Source organism: Egretta garzetta, unplaced genomic scaffold, assembly GCF_000687185.1.
Source record: "Egretta garzetta isolate BGI_Z169 unplaced genomic scaffold, ASM68718v1 scaffold163, whole genome shotgun sequence".
NCBI lineage: Eukaryota > Metazoa > Chordata > Aves > Pelecaniformes > Ardeidae > Egretta > Egretta garzetta.
Window position 1 is genome coordinate 5,530,035 of NW_009259308.1, and position 21,618 is coordinate 5,551,652.

The 21,618-nt window shown below is 42.6% G+C and overlaps 1 protein-coding gene across 3 annotated transcripts in view; it reads right to left on the reverse strand.

Moving 5' to 3' along the window:
- Positions 1–21,618, reverse strand: part of NFIA (nuclear factor I A) — a 263,401-nt gene that overhangs the window by 80,124 nt on the left and 161,659 nt on the right. For all 3 annotated transcript variants that reach the window (XM_035891763.1, XM_035891764.1, XM_035891762.1), the window contains exon 5: positions 5,495–5,569. In XM_035891763.1, coding sequence (XP_035747656.1) covers positions 5,495–5,569 — 75 coding nt within the window. The remainder of the gene's footprint in view (positions 1–5,494; positions 5,570–21,618) is intronic.

The window sequence follows — 21,618 nt, forward strand, 5'->3', positions numbered from 1 at the left end:
AACCCACTAAATAAAACCAGCCAGGCTGGCATTTGTCTTGGAATACGGCACTCTGTTTTAGTCATGTTAATATTTAGTTTCTCTTTTTTCCATTTTTATGTATTTATTTTTACAAAGGGGTTGGGATGTGCCTAAGATCATTACATGTGTAACACTGCAGCAAAGTGATAATGTGTTTAAGGTTAAATGGGAGAAACATGACATTTGACTAATAAACTTTTTCCTGTGATGTGACTCCATAAACAAAAGGAAACACACTGCGCTGCTGCTGCTAAGAGGAAAGGGGAGCTGGCTTTTTTTTTTTGCAAGGCCTTTGTTTCCTACACACTATATCGTTAGATTCAAAGAGGTTTTGCCGAATACAACAGATATGAAATGTGTGATGTTCATTTTAAAATTACAAGTACAGCCTGCTATTGACCATCTAATTATGCTGAGTTCCATTTATAAACATAGATAACCACTAAGTTTATAGAGACTTTTTGTGCAGCTTTAATAGGATATTGATCGAGAGCAAGGTTTGAGTGGACTGCCATTGAATTGTGTAATGGCATACAAAAGGCAAGGTCATGGCAACTGTTCATTCTACGCCTGCAGTCTATTTTTTATTATAATCTTTTTTTCTTCCTCTCATACCTAAGCCCAAACAGTGTGTTTCGGATAGCAGTGCTTTGCTAAGGAATATAGAGTATCTTTTTAAATGTTAATTTTCATGCTGCTGACTTTAACTACCTTCACTACTGTAATGCTTAGTATAGCAGAAAACATATAGGCTGCTGTTTAGAGAGAGCTGTTTTATTATATCCCGGCTTTCACACACGTGCTCTGCGTGGAGGAGAGCCTTTTCTCCTCTCCTGGGCTACAGGAAGGCACCAGCATCCTCCCTGCCCTTTGCAGCCGCCTGCCTGGCCCAGACCCATGACAAGAGCCGGGGCAGCCCACACCTTGCCATAGGCATCTAGTACGTGCTGGGGCTGGCAGGACTTTCTCTGCAGTTTGTTTCGGCTGTACCTGGCCACTGGAGGAAGCTGTGTTTCCTCCATCGCAGTCATGCTCCGTGCCTGGAGCAGCGGCAATTACTTTCATTTCTAGCACTTGTCCACCCACCTCATGGCAAGGACAGCTTCAGGCCCTGCCTCCATTGCCAAAGCAGCCACTAACCAAGTCTGGCACCCACCCCATCCAGCAGCCTCGGCATTGCAAGATCCCAAGCTTTTCAAAATGACTTGGCCACAAAAGCACCTCTTACCTGTGGAATTAGTGTAACTGTCTCAGGGATAATTAGCCAGACGATTTCAGTGTTTATACGGGAGCAGTAAGCAACTGCATGCATGCTTGTGTGCTTGTGGCTTCAGTGGCTCATTAGAAGGATTAAAAGTCACCCCACTTGCTCCGTACAGCTCCTTACTGCACACAGCTAACATCTTAAAACTCAAAGCGTGGCATTTTCAGTCCGGGGTGCAGTCAGAATTCCCTTGTTTATCAGCACGAAGAATGATGTCATTTTGACAAATAACACAGCACAAAACAAATGTGTTTGATTTGGCTCTAGCGAATGTTCATAAATCCTAAATCTTTCTTCACATCCTGGGCAGTGCAGTTTATCTGGCTGCTTGAAGGACCTCCAAGGGAGGAGATCTTCCCAGCAGCTCTCTGCACAAGAGCACACGGTGCAGACTCAAAGCCAAAAGGGGAACAGCATTTCCCCTGCCTCTCTCTGTGCTCCAGCCTGCCATGGCCTCCCAGCCTCTGCCAAGCGAATGGGACTGTACACTTGGCAGTGGCTTGGCACCACAGCCACCCCTCTGCCGGCACCTTTTGCAGAGGGTATTCTCCAGTGCCCTGCAGATAGCTTCACACAGTGAGTGGAATATTTGCCTAACAAGGGTAGAGAGGGAGAAGGTTTTGCTTCGCCAACAGCTGGCTGGCAATTCACAAAACTTTTACATCTCTAACACTTCTGCTTCTGAGCCTTTTGTTGTCAGCCCAAACCTCTCTGGAGATGGAAGAATACAGTCTCTGTTATCTGAAGGGGTGTCCCCAGTATCTGGGGTGACAGACAACACTTAGAAAGGAGCTCACACCCTTTGCCTGCTAATAACGTAGGAGAACTGACAGCACGGTCTGCAACATCCACATCAGGTGGGGTGGAGAGGGGGTCTACCTGTTTTTCAGATGAACATTTATGAGCTACTTTCTCTGTTTTACTAGGCTCTGCAAGATTCAGTAGCTGGGTAGCATTTGAAAGAAAATCTGCATCTGTGGGACTGAAGAAAGCAAGTTTCTGTTACCAAAACAGTCTAGACTTGTTCAATAGCTCACAGAAACTGCGATGATCAGCACTGATAGGTAAGATAGATAATGGTAACAGCTGACCTTTTGCTTCATTAATTCGTTCCCCAAATTTGCATGATGGAGACAACTGCCTATTACTTGAGACTCCTTGCCATGTGGAGCTCTGGGAACTTTACTAAATAAACCTGGCACATAATTGCTACCACAGTATTTCATAAGATTAACTTCAGATAGCAGCAGCAAACCACAGGCAGTTAAAACTGTGGGAAATGACATATTTCTATCATCATATTATCAAAAGCAAGCATGGAAAGAAACACGACAATGGGCATACTCAAAGATGACCTCTTTGTAAAGCCGACACAGAGCACACTCAGGAAGAGAGCAGAGACTAACCGTGAAGGCCCACTATGGATAGGCAGGCTTGTTCCTTCCCTCGCCATGGTGGCTTCTGAAGGAGTAATGACTTTTTAGGAAGTAAAACCAAGAGAATGGACTGAGGACATTTTGATTACCCAAGCTACACACTGTCAATAGCTGCTGGTGAGTCTGGATGATGGCTGTTCATAAGGTGAGCTCCCCAGCGTGAAAGTAACCCATGGACTGGTCTCAAATCAAGACACGGGAACACGTCAACAACCCAGCAAGGGTTATATTGAAAAGCACACTCTTTAAAAGACCTTGCCTGCCAATTTAGGCAAATATGCAGCAATTGCTTTGTTGCTCTGATATGTTAAATAATTCTTTGAATATTAGCATGCAAATTCATACTGACTTCACTGGGAATTTGTTGCTAGACTCTACACTAAACATCTCCTACTGGGTAGCCACGGCATGTCAGGCTGTGGGCTTCTCAGACCTCACAAAGTAAACAAGGTTACGGCTGGTCAGTACATGTCTGGGGCATCTCCAAGGAAAATCCAGGGTGCTATCAAAAGCAGTGTAGCTAAATCAGTTGCTGGCACTCTTCCCTCTGAGTCGGTTCTGAAGTGATATCCCAATATGCTTTGGGGACACTATTTTTGGTAGAGGTGCTGGCTTGTAGACAGGATATAAAACTGAGGTCTTGACCTTCCAGGATTATTAAAGAGCTCATGAAAAAGAGTGCACACCCCTGTGTCTGGAACAGATAAAAGCTGAATCTTTTTATTTTCCCCACCAACACCTCTTTTCTTATTTCCGATAAAGTTCACGCCTGTCCTGTTCTTCCTGTGTGCATGTGCCCTACACTTGGAGGTGGTGCATTTCAACGGCAGGCAGAGGGAACGTCTCGGACACAGTCCATAGTTTGCAAAATGTGCTGAAGGCTAGGATACCTCCTACACAATGTTTTAGTTTAGTTACAATAAAATATAATGGAAGATTAATAGACATGAAACATGACGCTCATGAGGTCAATGCCAAACTCTCAGGGAGGCTGGTACTGGGGCTGGCTGTGAAGGCTGAAGTCCTGAACAGGGACACTTTTCTAGCAGCCCTGTCTTGTGCACACATGAAGCACAGCTGACATAGTCCAGAGGCAGTTCTGCTGTGTAGGGCTCCTACAGTGAAGATAAGATTGAGGTGAAGTGGGATGCCTTGCAGAGGGGGAGGGTGAATCCTTTGGGCTTCAAATGCTTTATGCTGCCACACCGAAATAAGAAAGTGACATAACATGGAGATGTTCAAAGACTGGCAATAATTTGGTTTTGTCCACCATGCTGCAGGTACCAGCAAGTTTGTGAACACAGTACAGTGAGTTAGATGTCAAAGCCCCTATTTAAGCACTTGAGTAAGTGAACTGATTTGCAAATGTGCTGAGCGCTCAGCAGCTCCTCTTGACTTCTAAGTCCTCTTAACTTTGTCCTCACAAAATTCCCACCAGTTATCAGGGAAGAAAACTCAGGAGAAATGTCTGCCTTAAACTTTTTCTCCCTGTGTCTCTCTGTCCAGCACATATAACTCTGACATTCATGTATCTCCCACTTGCTGTGCTTTTCTTGTAGCATCCTATTTTTGAATATAAAGCCAATTTACTAGCTAGTGCAAGTCTTTCTGAAAGAGGAAAAAAACCAGGAAAATCCATACAGAAACTCTTGTGTTCTGACTCAAAACCACAGATTCTCTGCTAGGTTTGTGCCAGTTAGATTCCAGCCCCAGAAGGATTTAAACTACATGCTCAGAGCCAATGCATAAACAAAGATTCCTGCTATCTAGGAGAAGAACCATTTTTATCACTGGCTGCGCTAAAGAGATTGGTTACAAACCCTAAGGTTTATAAGGGGGCACGTAGTTGAGTGGTTCACCTGCAGCAGTGGTAATTGGTGACAATGTATGTTACTGCATAGCTCGACACCAGCTGCAGAGAAGATCCCCAAAGGACTAGTAACTACGGCCCTGGCTTACCAGTAGTCTCTCTGCAAGAGACTGTCCATACGCTCTCCTTGGCCTATCTGGATTATGTCATAGCAAGATACAATCAATGCACCTTTGATCAATGGAACAGGGTGGTGACAGGTACTCTTAATTCATTGTTGTTAGTGAGTATTGACAAGCCTGTAATGATCATGCTGCAGTGTGTCATTCATGCTGGGGGCATTAGCATTCTTTAAAGGTCAAAAAACAAATCCTTCTAGAAGACAGAATTCCATAGAGTTAATGGAAAATGCAGGCCTTGAGAAGTCAAGATGTATGCCTCCGTACAACTGAGATTATCGGAGCTGACGTTGGTGCAGTTGTTGGCATTATTAACGAGTTCATCAATTTGCGGGTGTACAAACACAGGTACACATGGCATGGATGAACACAATGTGCAAAAGCAGCAGAAGAAAATTTCCAGGCTTATGTGCACAGATCATGTAATTAAAATACAGTCCTTGGATCCCGCAACGGATCCACTGGGTAAGCTGATCTTTGTAGGCATTTATCTGCACTCTGATACAGAGTCTGCCTACTTTCAGCTGGGTACTGGATGAGCTTATCAACTTGCACATGCAAGTTTGCAGAATTAAATTTTTTTAATTTACTTTGTTAAATTATGCTACTTTATTTTCCCACATTAAAAGACGTGGCACAGAAATGCTGTCCACTGGCAAGAAGCGAGAAGAGAGACTCAGTTTTCAAGACACTGTTTCTGAATTGGGGAAGGGGCATGATAAGCATCAAAGAAAAAAACTGGGATTGCAGAAACCACATAAACAGGCCACAAAACGATACTTACTTTGTGAGACTCTTACTAGCTCAGTCACACTGAAAACACCTGATGTGACAAAACTGTCCTGGAAGCCCAAATGTCCTACAAAACAAACAGAGTGAAAGAACTGCAATTAACTTTAAGCATTTAATGACAGTATTCTCAAATACTTTACTTTCATTTAGACTTAAAATGTGACATCTAATTTCCCACTTAGCAGTAATTATTGTTTATGTAGGTGGGTAACTAGTCATACACTATGTAGGCTGCTTTGTGGTTTCTATCTAGAGGTTAGGAAAGCTAACATGACACATCAGCAGGGAGATTTTTACATGTTAAAGCATCTCAACAGGAAACCTGAAACAAAAGAGGACTATTTTAATAAACGGTTACCTTGGATGACCCCTAATGACTTCACAATTGAAATGAAAATACTGTGCCTAGGAAACAGACAGGACAGCTAAGTTCCATAATCGTTTTAAACATTATTCTCTAAAGAAACATCTGATCAGGATTATCTACCCATTCATTCAAACAAAACAAGATTTAAAGATGTACTCTTCATTTTCTAAGGTTACACTAGGGAAATCTTAAAATAGCAGCTGGTTAAAAAAAAAATTAAATTGATGCCTTTCCCACAAAAAAAAAAAAAAAAAAAAAAAATCCTAACATTTAAAACTAGCTTTCAAAAAGAAAAATAAAGCTCTGCATAAGAAAAGTATTAACTTCAAGCTTTGGACTGTCTTTAGGAACCAGGGCATACGCTTCCACATTCGCCTCCCTTGTGCAAGGGATGCCTCTGCACTTGGTATCAAAATGTTATTACACTTTACATAACAGTATTTTCCTTCTTCTCTGAAAACATGCCTACCACCAAATGTTCATTTAATTTTCACGGCTATGATCAATTACAAAAGGAGCAGCTTTCGGGCTGCAACCCAGTGCAAGTGTGCGGAGTGGGATACAGCAGTTCACGCGGGACATATCTGGACTTCAATTAGAGGTCTGCAGTTAGTCGGCCAGACTGACCTCCTGCTTTTGAAATCAGGGTCAAAGGAGAAATCTCAGGATAAAGAGATTATTAAAAGAACTGTAAAGTCCTCCTTGTCCACAGGATAAGTGGCATACCTTTTTAGGTTGTCCTACTTAGAGTCACTGATTCCAGTGCATGCACACATATATTATTGAATGTTTTGCAGGGGCACCATCTGCTCTGTTGTTAATTGTTTGTCAGATTCAGTACAACTTCCCTACATTCAGTATATTCAACCATACCCCGCGCTCATCACAGCAATACCTGCGCACCTTCCTATAATGACCAGAGCAACAGGACTAATGTAAGCTGCGTATTTGTTCTCCTGTCTTTCTTTTGGGGTTGTTTGAAAACCCCAACATTTCCCATTGCCATATCTACCTGCAGAACTGGAAGTAAAAGAAATGCATTTTACGTGCAGGACTGCAGAGGGTGACATGTCAGGGAAAGGTTTGGGAGAGACCTGGAGGGAGGTCAGCTGTCCATCGCCACCCAAGTCCTCAGCGAATTCTGCTCCTGCGCAGAAGAATTTCCCTGTTTCTGCGAGGATCCTACAGTGCCAGATGAACGCAGTCACTAAGCTAACAGACTTGAGACAAGTTTCTACATCAGGCATGTTTTTATACTTCAGCAATAATGATGAGTTTTCAAACTGTGTATATGTATATCTTTGGGCATCCTTGTGTATGTGTGTATACATATGTATTATGTACACAAACATATAAATATACACAAATCTGTCATGCTCCAGCTGTAGATAAATGTACTATAAAATATTGAAATTGATGCTGAAATTCAACACAAACAAATTCCTCAATCTGCAAACAAGGTTTTTATTTACATCAAGAGAATAAATTTTTCTCTACTTCAAATGAAAAAATGTTCTTACAAGCTTTTATTTTTCCTTATTTTCAACTTAGAAATAGCTCTCAGATAATTGTAAATGCTTTTGCCTGATCTGCTTTATATTTTGCCATAATAAAGGTGATGACTACATCATTCTGCTTTTTAGAAATGGTTGCTGGCCGTACACAACGTTTGTTCATTGACAATTTCCCAAGTATTTTTAATATGAAGATCTACTTTTCATATGCTGCAGCAGACCTGCCTATTGAATTAAATGATCTGTGAATTAAAAATAATTCTCTTAGGTCTTCACTGAAACCACTCATGTGCCTAAAATTAAGCATATGCTTAAGTGCCTTGCTGGATCAGGGCCAGGATGCTTACTACTCCGCAGAGCCCTTTGTAGGGAAGCCAGTCTATGCTATATAACTTCTCACACTGTGCTCATCATGGCAGTATCTGAGCAACTTCCAGAAGTGCATTCAGCAATGCTATGAACATCTGTCACGTGTTGTTTTTTCACAGTGCACCATACTGGCTCTGCTCTGGTGTCCACTTCCACCTGCATTTCCCAGGCAGGTTCCTATCGCACTAAGAGTGAAGGTGAAATTTAAATATGGCATTAAAAAACAAATCACAACTATGGTAGGACATTTGGATGATTTTTTAAGGGAAAGTCTGGAGCGCTTTGTAACCATCCAACAAAAACATGCCTGTTGCACGGCTAACTGCGTTACCTTAACCTAGCAAACACAAGTAAAACCAGAAATGAAAATGCCATAGAATGGTTTTAAATGGATTCTAGCTCTCAGGGTCCCACAGGGCATGAGAAAAGTTGAGTAAGTTAGCTTGGGCCTGCTAACTTCATTAGTTTTGTTTTGCTGCGTATACCCAAAATGTCTGCTTACTTCTGTAGGAACATTTCTTATGCGTGTACCTGTAATAGTAATCATTAAACAACAGCATGCAACAAGAGTGATTAGATTTTCATCCTTCAATACTGAAAATAAACATTTCACAAATGAAAGGTGAATTTCACAATTCTCCAATTTGTTATTTACTTATAAACATTAGGAAATCAAGGACTCATCTCGCCAATCATTAATAATATCTTGATACGCATAAAAGCAATGCCCTTGGCTTAGAGTTGTATCTTGAACTCAATTTGATATGCGGTTGGTCTGTGAATTCACAGTTCAGTAGAACTCCATGGACGTTTAAACGTTTGCCTGGATGGTTCAGATTGCAAAATCCAGGCCTAAGAATGTAGTTTTTGCTGAGCTGTGATAACAGTGCAACAAGAAAATGAGAGAAACAGGACAAAGAAGCTAGACACGTAAAAGAAGAATGACTGGGAAATAGCAGGATTGACAAAATATGTGAAGTAAACATTTTGCGCCTATTAGCAGGGGTCAAAATGCCAAAATATATCAATTTGGCTGTTCCACTTATTTCTGAATGAGAAAAAAATAGGTAAAGGCAAGCAATTACATATGCAGATGTTAGCATTAATGAGCTCCTTTACTGAAAAGATGATTAAACATCTTGAAAGCTTGCAAGATTTATTTTTCATACGGCACTTTACTGAAATACATGCACTGTGATACTTTTGCTAAATATCCCAAAGATAGGGCATTGAAATTGCTGTATATGATCTGGTTATCTCCACAGCTTTGTGCAGCAGTCACATTTTGGTAGTAAAGCAGGTGTTCAAAATGAGGATGAGAGAATTTTTACTCACTTTATAAAACAACTAACAGAGCTCATTCACTGAAATTCTGGGTATAAATTAAGACACCTGGCTAGCCAAGGCAGACCCTGACTCAGCAAAGCAGTTAGAGCACACGCTTAATTTTAATCGCATGCTTGACTAAAGCATATGCTTATTTGCCCTGCCAAATAAAGATGGGCTGACAAAGTTAAGCAGGTATTTAAATATACTGTTGAATCATTGCTTTCAACCCAAGTCTAGGTCCAGCTAGGAGCTAGCTCATTACACCAGACCTCACTTTGGTTCATGAGGATGACTGGTTTTGCCCCAAGGGGGAAACCCCACACCCCACCCCGACCTATAAGACCAAATTGAATTAAGCAGATCAGGAAACTAAGTAATAAATAATATGCCATTACCTAGTCACATGTTTGGTATAGTGTACAAACACGATGCAACACTACCATAACAAGTATCGCATGAAAAATGTTTTTCCATAACTTTATGACTGCTTTAACTGGGGAGAAAATTCATAACGTGTTTTACATATTCTTTTTTTTGAACTCAGTAAAGAAGCCAGAAGAAAAGGCTTGAATTGCTGGAGCCTAATTCCGATCTCAAAGAAGTTTTAAACAAGTCTTTCTACACTGATCAAACGGAGTTTCACCTAATTTTCTCCTAATTTACACTGGCAGAGGAGAAATCAGGATTAGGACTTGTTGTCTAATGCTATTTGTTTTGAATTATTAAGCAAACATTCCTATTTCAATGAGTAAACGTGTACAAAGGCAACTAACCTTCGTCCTAAAATCTAGTTTACAGGGAGAGTATTGTCTGCTTTCCCAATTAATGCTGTAAAAAGGAGCCTCAGACGTTGAGCTACCAATCAAGAGCTTGTGTTGTAGCTTGAGAAAATCATGACTGATGCAATTACTTTTATGTAGAAAGTCTGAATATGGTCTACAGGTTAAAGTTCATCAGGTTATTGTGCCTTAATTGAATATCAGAAGATGTTTTCAAGGTGCTCAAGGTATTATTGTTATTTAATTAGCAGGCTTCCTTGTGTAATCCAACAGTATTATTTTTATTATAAAATAGTTAGATTGCACCATAAATATACGAGGTATTTTCTAAACAGAGATACAGCTGGTTTCCTGAAATCCAGGCTTAAATAAAACTGGGAAAGGGTTACTCCTTTGAAGATGAAAAAGGCCAAATCCAGTTATTTCTCTTCAACTACAGTCTGAGTGACAATGTATTAAGCTTTGGAGAACAGCTTTTTGGGAGACTTTGATTCCTTTTCAGCGTTTTGAAATTACACAGGTCCCCCAAACTAGCACTGAAGCCATTTCTAAAGCCTTATTCATGTTCAGCATCTCACTATACATAGCCATCTTAAAACCTTAAAATAGTAATAATCAATTAGGGTCTCAAGCCTATTATCTTAACCAAATGCCCGATTAAAAGAAAAGCCCTCTCTCCTCAAAGTGCAACTTGATTCCTTTCGGTTTTATCCTCTATCTTGATAATCCCATGTTTCACAAACCATGTGGAGCAATAATATTGATAAGAAAATTAATGTCTGTATCACACAGCACATTCAGGCCTTGAGAGAGGGGATGTTACCAGATGGAACCTCGATCACCCCGAGGACTCCCAAAAGGTTAGCTAGTCCATGGCTGCACTGGCTGAGGAGGGTGGGAGTGACAGAGTTAGTCTTGATCTGTGTTCTCCAGCAAAATCTGTATCACACAGCACATTCAGGCCTTGAGAGAGGGGATGTTACCAGATGGAACTCGATCACCCCGAGGACTCCCAAAAGGTTAGCTAGTCCATGGCTGCACTAGCTGAGGAGGGTGGGAGTGACAGAGTTAGTCTTGATCTGTGTTCTCCAGCAAAAAGGAAAGAACAGGATACACATGCTTCAGTCAAGACCTTCATAACATTTACACTCTGCTTAATTGGAAGCCTGGGCTGACCCAGCCACGGCAGCCCCACAGCTGCATTCCCTTCCAGAAACACGTCCCTCTGCAAAGAGAGAGGGTCCTGCAGGCAGTCTGGCGCAGTGGTTGCGTGCCATGTGCTTGCACGGGGAGGAAGGTGCACCTTGCTTCTGGGAAGCGTCCACCTCCAGGGCAAGCGTGGGTGGCTGGGGAAAACACCCCAAGCCGGGAGCAGCTCCTGCCCAAGTCCTTGTACCCGCTCACCCTGCCCGGGGCAAAAGCAGTGAAGCTCACCAAGAAATACATGGTCACTACCCCATGCTGGAAATGGAAAACTAGATCCATGGGACCAAAGCGCATATGCTAACTTTGTATCAAACCTGTGGAGATTGAAGAGACCATCTATCCCAGCTGCAATACTCTGTCCAAGAGAACATCTCTCCCATTCAGATGGAAGACAGCATGAGGGAGCTGTGCACAGCCCTGAATATATCTATAGCGAAATCTGCATTTACCAACAGACCCCAAACACCGATCTGCAGCGCTGGCACAATGGCCTCATTTTAATTCCTTTGTACAAAATGCATTCCTCAAATTTGTAAGAGATAAACCTTTAATGGTAAATTATACCACATTTTTAATTCATGGACTTTTTATAGAAGAGTTAAGCAAGATATTATACATTAAAGGTGATACAGAAACCTCTCTTGTTCCCTGACAAATGCTCCCACTTCTATTTTGGCTTGTTATTTCCAATTTAATTTTAGTGCCACAGCAATAGCTCACCTTGGACAAATTACACATTTTCTTATGAAATAACTGCTGGGCCGCATGTCACAGACGCCGTTATTCTCTCCGGCTCACCTACCTGCCTTCAGCTGAGGTTTTAAGAAGCACTGGAACTTTCTTTGTGGCCAATAGCAGGATGGATTAGACCGTCCAGGGCATGTCGTGTTAGTACAATAGAGGAACACTTTTAAGACTTTAAAGTCATGTAATACAATTCTAGGCTGGATCTTTCTTGTTAAAAAAAAGTAGAATGGGAGTGATTGAAAGAGAAAAGGGCCAATATTTGACAACAGAAATCAGCATAACCTCCTAACAGCGGCAGTCATGGATGACTGCCCTTTGACCCGGGGAGATTATGTGGGATTTCAATGACAACAGCTGGAAGTGAGCATGTGAGAATAGAGAACACAGATCTGAGGCCTCCTACAAAAGACTGCACAATCCCTGCCCAGATCTGAGTGTTGATTAGAAATTGTTTCCTGGTCCTGGCTTAATAGAGTGTGATAATGAAAGTTTTGTTAACCCTTCACAATATGCAAAACCGTTCGTAAATGGTTTGCCTTTTTGGTTTTTAGCTAAAACGCCTGTGTCTAGCAGACAGTAAAATTGTGAAGCGCTGCTAGTTTTCGTGGGTGCACTTCTGATACCAGTGCTCAAGTTCCACTCCGCTTCCATATGGTTTGTATACTCTCGGTGGCCATCGGGAATCAACATCTGAAGGTGCTGGGAGGTGGCTCGGAGAAAGGACTCTCACGCCATCACTAGGGAATCCACCCGACCCACCACCATGGGCGTTCTCCCAGGTGAATCAGAACAGAAATACACATGTAGCGTCTCACTGCGCATCGCCTTTCATACTCACGCAATTTTAGAAACTCTAATAATAACAACGCCTAATTATTATTTCAATATGTGTCATACTGAGCTCCGGAGTCTGGGTAGCAAATTAATAAACGGGGACCAGAGCAAATGTGGCATCAGGCTGGCTGTGTCACCAACAGCCTGATCCTGCACAGATCCACAGTAGCTTCAGCTCTTAGGAGATTCAGCTCATTTTGTATTTAAGTGCAGAGATAGTGGAATTAATGGCAACTTATTAACGTTAATGAACCAATTATAGATTGGAATCAATCATGTCAGGTTCTGTCCAAGCAGAGGGCACAAGGATAGTTCCTTTCTCTTGAAGACAAAGGTCTTCTTGAAACATTGAAAGCCCTTCAAGTTCACTTTAAGGACCTTGTGCAATGGAAACCATACCAAGATCTAAGATGTCTGGTGTGGTTTTTCTTTTCTGATGACTCCTAACATGTAAGGTACTTTTCGGTACTGATGCGGGTGAGAAATCAGTTAAATACAGTTTTTCGATATAATGATAAAAATTAAGAATCTCGCTCTCTACCATATACCAAATTTGATAAATAAACTAACTGCATTAATACCAATAGGGGCCTATAGCTTGAAAAACAACAGATGTCTTAAATTAGCATATTTCTGTTTCAGGTCCTCAATCCAAAAAGCAAATATTAAAGAAAAGAAGAAAAATCATTATAAATGGTCATACTCATTTGGCAGCTTATAAAATAATGCACTCCTCAAAAGCCTTTCGAAGTAAATGAGATGAAATTTACCCTGGGATAATCATTCTGGAATATTTATGGCATCCAACAATAAAAAGAGTAATAAAAAGAAAAGCCTGCCTCCCTGAAAATAATAATAATAAGGAGTTATTTATCTTCATATTTTCATATCAACCCTGGTTACAACAGCAATGACAGCTGTGATCTCCAAGGTCTGTGGTGATATTGGCAGTTCAGCTTCGCCATTCGAAGCATGACTCAATGTCCTAATGAGCCCAGAGAAACTACCCGGTTTCCCTGAGCTTCCCAGGGATGCTGACGGAATGCGCTGCTGCAGGGCGCTCCCCCGGCTGCCAGCAACAGGCACCCACCCACCCTCTCACCCTTGCAGGCGAATGATAAACACAGGCAGGAGGGGGAAACACGAGAAGGTGGGTACTGCTGTCCCTGTTCCTTTCCCCCTGCAAGGCCTTTGTAAAATGAAAGCCCCGATGTCACGAGCTAGGCATTGCATTAACCTCAGGACCCCCCAGAGAGCTGAAAAGCCTCCTAAAGAGACTAATGTAAGGATAATTTCTTTTCAGCTGGTCATTTTTTGATGTCAGCATCGTATTTCTGGTACAGCCTGAAAACATGGGTTTCTACGAATCGTTTGTCTGGGGTCGATAGCACACGCTCCATCAACTGTCCTTGCTCCTCTTACTCCTCATCAAGTATCAACTGAAATTTTCCCTCCTGAAATCTGTCCACTGACTTCTAGGAAGCTGCTGGCAGAACTAAGGGCTTGTAGGAGCTGAAGCTGGGGCTGCATGTGTAAGCACAACACGTAGCCACGTTCTGGTCTTCACACCGACAGAGCGTGCCTCGGTACCTGCAGAGTTTACTTGGGTTTACACTACTTCAAATTAGAATTTAGCTACAGTATTAATGCCATAAATATTATTGTTGATGCTGTGTGAAGAACATCAGTGTGAAAATAAATGTAAGGATATTTAAAAACTGGTGTGGAATACTTAGGTATTCAGTCTAATCATGGACTGAAATAAGCACATTTGTTTCAAATCCTGTTTATAGCACTGCAGCCCCTCCTTCCTTTAAATCTTCCTCTTAACCATAGTGATGTTTATTGAATACCTGTCATTTCTCCAACAGCATGTGCCAACAGTGGCTCACCAGTGCCAGGCTGCATGAAAACCCTTCTGTCTCCTATTCTCCAAGGGGCTCCCTTAGATCAACTACTCACCATACCCAATACTCTGAAACCCATAAATTTGCAGATACTGCAGTCAAAATTCTTAACAGGAAAGTGCACCCATTTTGCCCAGTGTAGCATACTGAAATATCACATGGTGAGAAGCATTTCTCACCATGTGTAAACTGTCAATTTGATTTGAAATTAAAATTTTTGATTAACATGAGCATTTCTGAGCCTCCCGCTGGCAGCAGCCCTATTGCTGAAAAGTGACATGATTTGTGACACACATGCTGTACAGAAGCCCCATGCCAGCAATTGTTAAACCCATTTTCATTCTGCTTTAATACGGTATGACACTGAGGAAAATAATTTTAATATTTAGGAGAAAGAGGGTAAGGGCTTAAGGACTGAAGTCCTTTATGGATGTAAAGCAGGATTAGAGCAGCACGAAAAAACGGCACGGAGGTCTCCCCATCTCACAAGTCATGTCTCTTTTCAGCAATAGGGACCATCTGCAGGAGGCTAAGAAAGGTCCATGGTGAAGCACAAAGCCTTCTTTTAAATCCAGTTGATATTTCAAACACAGCATGAGGTACTTTCCACCTATGAATGGGGAGATGCTTGTGCATGGGGAAATGCTTGCAACTTCAATAATTAAACCCTCTCATACAGGAGGTAGAGAAACACTGGTTTTCACAGTGGTCTGTTATTTTTCCATGTTTATCGTCTCCCCAGAGGTATCAGTGGTCACCGGAGACACTAACATTTATACGGTGAATTACTTATTAAAGAGGAAAGTTTTGTGACTATTTAGACTTTTAAGCCCAGGAATCTACCTCTTCATCAGGGTTGTGGGAAGATTTTTGTTAGTTCAAACAGCTACCAAGTGAACACAAGAAACGGGACACTTTTGTGGCGACAGATTTTAAGACTATGATATACGCACACAGAAGACAAAAGTTCAGTGGGGATTTTTATAAACGTAAGCCTGTGTCACTGTTGCAAGCTGCTGACTCAACTGTGTCACCTGCGTATTTCTCAGAGTGGATCATTTTTTTTCCAGTAACATCATGTTCTGAGGAAGTTTATCATGAAACAAGTATCACGAACAGTCATTCTGAGCAGCAGAACAGCTTTGATAAGTGTCGACACGCATCTGACTTTTCTTTGAGCTCCTAATACTATTCATCACATTAAACACAGCTCTGCTGGACTCTCTGTTCCTAGTAAACACAGAGCGATTTCTAATTGCCATAAAACAGCAAGTTAAAAAAAAATGTAGTATTTTAAAAATAATTTTAGATGGTGAAATGAAATACCAGGATGATTCAGATGCCCTGGAAGTATTCAGTCCTGAACATAAAGCCGTGGGCTCATTTATGTTAATAACAGCACTCGAAAATTCAATCTGCATGAAAAACACGGTCCTCAATAAAGCCATGATATATAGTTATTATAAGTATGCAGGTTCTTTTAAGTAAGTCTTAAGTTTAAATAAGCGTTGTGTGTAAATATCTAGTTTTAATTATTATATTGCCAAGAAATTATACAACTAGACTCAGCGATGCTGTAATTATTTTAGGATCTATAAAACCCTCCCTCGGCTGGTGGTAGCTAAGTGTACTCTCCAAGGTTACTCTGCAGACTTGCTCAGAGCTGAACCGAGGGAGTCCGAAGCCCCGTGGACACAGAATTAGGGGGCTATAAAAAGAGGTGGGTGTTTTTTTTTTTTTTTAATTTACACATTAATTTATAGTTACAGGAATAATGCATGTATTCAGAGCATGTGACAGAATTCTCTATATAAGCCCAGTGTCCAGGAGGAGCTGATGAGGCCAGGGTCAGGCGAGGGTGGGCAGCTTTCCTGCCCTGCTTTGCTGGGTGATATGGACACAAACCCCGGCAACTTCATCAGCTGTTTCGTCTCATCCTCCCTTCTTGGCACTCCTCTCTCTTCACACCAAAGCACTTTTAAAAGACTGCGGCTGGACACCACAATAATGGAAGCTGTAGAAATATGTGCTGAAGATTAGATAGTATAAAGGCAACGCAAAAATAAGGATACTGGGCATGGAAGCTAAGTCACAAGGATCAGACAGCTCCACCTTTCCCCATGGGCTTTCCTCTCCCTTCAGAGTTGCTTCTTACACCTCCTCTGCTGACACCACCAGTGAGCAAACTTTAATTCACAATAAACCCCATGCAAATCACGTTACTCTATTTACCTGTTGTCCTTTCCATTGTATCACTTGGAGTTTTCTCTCCAGAAGGTTCTTACTCCTCTATTCTTTGTACAGAACAATAATCTTCTAACTTCGAGGACTTCTAGTCCCAAGTAAACTGACTTCCACTAGGTTTACATGTTAGTTATCCTTGCGGCTGGGGAGGGAAGACACTTTCCACTAGCCATGGCATGACAACATGTGTACAGTCTGTCCTGGACTGTCCATGTAACTGGGTTAATGAAGTTCAGTCAGGGCCACCCTGAGAGATCCCTGCACAGAAGATGGGGGAACCTCATGAGCTTTTCTCTGGCAGCATCTGGGCTGTCTCACCTTGGGCAGCAGGATACCGAGGTAAGTCTCTGGAATAAAGCTCTGATATACTGGTGGCAGAGAAGACAGAAAGGGGTGGGTCTGGAAGCACAGTCATGCTTGTCTAGGGACATCAAGCTTGCGTAAGACCTAGAGCACAAAACCTGATGCTTATGGCTGCAGGTAAGGGCACTGTAGACAAACACCATATGCCTAACATGTACGGGCTTGCAACTCCTGTCCAGATGGCAGAGTGACACCCAGTGCAGTGTCACCCTCTCCACAGAGGCTGAGGGCTGTGAACTGAGGGGTTTGTCCTCATTGCCTGCTAGCAGAGAACAAAGTGCTTCCACTGAGCACAGAATCACTGGGTGGCCACCAAGGTGTGCACCAACTTCATCTGAGTTATGCAGGACATCTCCAGAGAAGATTGAAAGGGTAGAATGGCTAGCAAAGGCATTGATGAGTCTCCACAAGGAACATATCACTCCCTCATCATTCCCCTTGGAAGCAACACAACCCCTCCACTGGGTGATCCAGGCTGTCCTGTCTCATAGCCCAGGCTCTGCCCTCTCCAAGTTTTGATGAGGAAGACCCACAGAGTTATTGACTGACTTCCTAAGGGCTCATACACTTGGGTTTAGGCAGGCAACTATGCTTACAGACAGCACTGGAGAACCCACAGTGTATTAGCAGATAATTCCCCCAGCCAAGTCCCAGACTAGCAGCGTAAGTCCAGTGGGAAAAGACTGCTGGATGTGGAGACCAGCAGCAGAGCTCTGCATGATGACTGAGACTCTCTTTCTGTTTTATTCTAAGTTTGTGTTTTGTAGGGCAGGATGCCCTGTCTACATTCCTTTACAGACTAAGAATGGACATTTATTAACAAGTACTTGGGTGGACAGCCCAAAACTCTAGACTCCTGGCCTGGGACTGTACGACAGAAAGGGCCAGTGACCCCCGTTTGTGTTTACTGTACTTCTACAGACACATGTTGGTGTGATAGGGCATTCACTTTCTCAGGTTCAGGCCAAGGTCAGGCCAGAACACGGACTGAATTTATTTTCTCTGTGTAATCTGCTCAGGCTGTAGCCCAAAGAGGGCCTCTGAGTTCACTAATTATGAGTGTATTGTGAGGGATTCAAGATTAACAAAGTAAACAGAAGGGGCAAAGAGAGACCTTCTCAGCCCTTATCTAATTTCCTGGGGTCATCCCATGTGTGGCAGATATGGTGGCTCCAGGGGAGGTGCCTCAAGGAACTGAGATGACAATGGTGGGATGTCTTGCCTCTGACAACTTAGACACAGTCTTGGTATAGAGGTGGGGACCTGAGATGAATCTGTTGCTAGAGGCTGGGTTGGTCAGCTGAGCTGATGCAGCCCTATTCCCATGCTAGAAGGCTTGCCTCTCTAGACCCTCTTACTCCTCCCTGGCAGTCAGTCTTGTATGACAAAATGCGATACACAGGGATGCAGAAATGTGGCAGGGGAGTGGAGCCCCTATGGGGGCCTATGTCAGATGGCCTATCTGTGTGTATTTAGGACAACCTGAAGATACTGCAGGGGTCAGGACTTCATATTTTGGGCCATGCTTAGCAGCCTGGCTCACCTGCCCTGTGACAGCCATCAGGCTTGTTCTAACAGTATGCTGCATGTAAACTATGAGACTTTGTACCGTGGCTGACTTTACATGAAAGGCAGACCTTTTGTTGATGAGCAGCAGAATGAAAATGGAAAAGGAATTCCACTCACAGGGACCTTTACATTAAACTAAAGCAACTCAGGTAAAAAGGAAACCCATCCATTATGGTTTATAACGCATAAACATCCATTTCTTCCTGTTACTTCTTTGCCTGCATTACTGAAATACAGAAATAAAGGAAAAAATAAAGATGGATGGATTTTGGAAGACTCGGAGTTCAACTCAGGATGGATGTGATCCCAACATTTCAGATTCTTATCTCATTGTAATTGGAATAGCTGAACGTCTCTTGTCTGCAAAATTAGGCAAGACATCCTGTGAGAATGGGCTCTTTTTCACAGCAGTTTAGTCCCCAGACGCATAAAAGAATGAAAACAAGAAATGGAACAGAACATTTTTACTTTTGAATAATGGCTTCATTTGGGCAGTTTAGAACAAAACTTCACTGGAAGAGTTGAGGAGGAAGTTCGTGCTGCCAGTATGCCCATCCCTAGACACATTCTTCCACAGAGCACATAAACACTCCTCTAAAAAGATAATTTATCTAAGAAACTCCCACTTTGTAGAAGTCAATCGAAAAACAGAAAGGGAAGAAAGTACACGTGGGCAGTAGATACTCTGTCCACTCTTCTATGCTGAAGAAGTCATACAAACAAGTCAACGTGCCCTGCTAGATCCACTTTCGCTCTTGCAGCAAACTCTTTCTTTGTCTACTCTGGCTTTTCAGGATGAGCAGGAGGGGTGGGTGACTTCCTCGAGCAGCAGAATCTCAGGTCCAGAGCAATTACAGCATTAACCTGCAACATCTCAGTTTTAAACCTCCCTGAGGTTCAACAGAGAGTGAGATGAATTCCCAGAAGACCCCAGTATCTCCACTGATTATAGAAGGAGAGTGAGGAATTTAGGTTCATAGCTGGTGCCTCATTTTAATGCCTAATGTTAGGTGGGATGAAATCCAAGACTTAGAAGTCCATATACTGTATTAGAAGAGACCTGAAAGAAAATTTGCTCTCCTCCCCATATCTTGCCACAGACAATCTCTCTTGACATGCCATGCTTCTCTATCCTTACATTTATATCTGGCTACATGTTTGGTTTTTTTTTTTTAAATTCAGAAGACTGTAAAATACAAGTACTGCTGAGTTATCCTTGTGTTCCTGTCCTTCATCTGGTTCATTTGCAGGAGGGAATAATGATCTGTCACCAAGGTAAATTCATTACCTGGCAGATAATGCCACAGTGTTTCTACTGCCCATTTCACAGTAAGACATTCTTTTTCAATGATGTTGCATCTCTGTTCTCGTGGGAACAGTTTACGGCTGACATAGCAATAGTAGTAATAACAACTTACATTTATATTGTACACGGGATGATCTTTACTTCTCTTGTCTTCTAACAGTGGACGGCTCCCAGTCCTACTGCAAATGGCCATGACAGGCAGAAATCTGGATTCACTAATACTGGGCTGCCTTGTTCCTCAGCCATTTGCTCAGGTTGTCATATCCTTTCCAGCCCCTTTTATTACTGCTTTAAATTGAGCTGTGGGCCACTACCATACAACTACTTACAAAAATCCGTGGGGTTCCCCTCCTGCCTCAAAACCACAGCTACTTCAGTCCATCAAGTTGCTGTCCATCATCTCCTGCTTCTCCCCTCTTCCCTTCCTCCTGCAGCTCAAGCTACGGCATGCTCTGCTGTACAGTAAAATTGGCTCCCCTCTGTATGGCACGGGGGACACTGCTAGCTCTCTGCATTCTGCCATTGGAAATTTCCTGAAAGCAAATTCTCTGATTTTTAAGGACTTTGAGGTATAGCATGTGGGAAAATTGCAGGTGGTCTGCACTGCAAAGCTGGTCAGGTGGGGACACCCCCCAAACACCAGCAGGTTTTCAGATGGGGATGCAGCTGTCAAAGAGCCTTCTGTTACAGACACAATTTTAAGAGTAAGGAAGAGAAGTAGAAAAATAACAGGGACAGAGGTCTAGATTCTCTGCAAGCGAGTGTTACAAGCTAGATAAGAAGTATTCCTCCCTTACAATCCTGGGAGAAGAAATGCCAGCAAAGGCTTTGGCCCACTGCGGTCTGAAAGATGGTGTTGACATCCTTGTGCCTGGCTAAAGGGTAATAAGAAACTGCAGGCTCACACTCTGGCTCACCTGGTGAGACACTGCACCACCAAAGCACGACTTCTCCCTCTCCCCCCCAGCGCTGCAGCGAACTGGGGCAGGGGGATGACTGCTGGGGGGTGACACGGCAGTGAGCCCTCCACTGCAGCCAGGGGTTGGGGTGCCAGCCACGTGTTCTGCAAAGGCCGAAGAGAGAGAGGAAAAATGTTCTGATCCCCTGTAGCAGCCCTATCTTTTTCCTGTGCTTCCTTTTGCCAGTAACAGGAGCAAGGTGCTGGCTCCTCATCCCAGAGTGTGGCTTGCAGCAGATCCCCTTGCTTCAAGTACGAGTGAGGGAGGGTGGGAGGTAATGATTAGAGACACTCTAAAATGATTACGTTAATTGAATCTTATGAAAATGGAAAACAATGGCAGTGTGTAATAATAAAAACCCACTATAACCACGTACATCTCCTGTTTACTAGAAAGTGCTTCACTGACTACAGATTTACTCTGGGGCACAGCAGGAAACTTTTCTCCTTTAAATTTAATCAGCCCTTTTTTGCCCTTTTTTTTTTCTTCCAGAGAAAAATACCAGCTATCAGATCTGTGTTTCCCATCCACTCCTAAGACTCCTCAGTGCAGTGCCTGGAGGTGATAGTGTGAACTCACTCAAGAATGTGAAGGCATTTTATAAATCATTTGGTTTCAGCAGG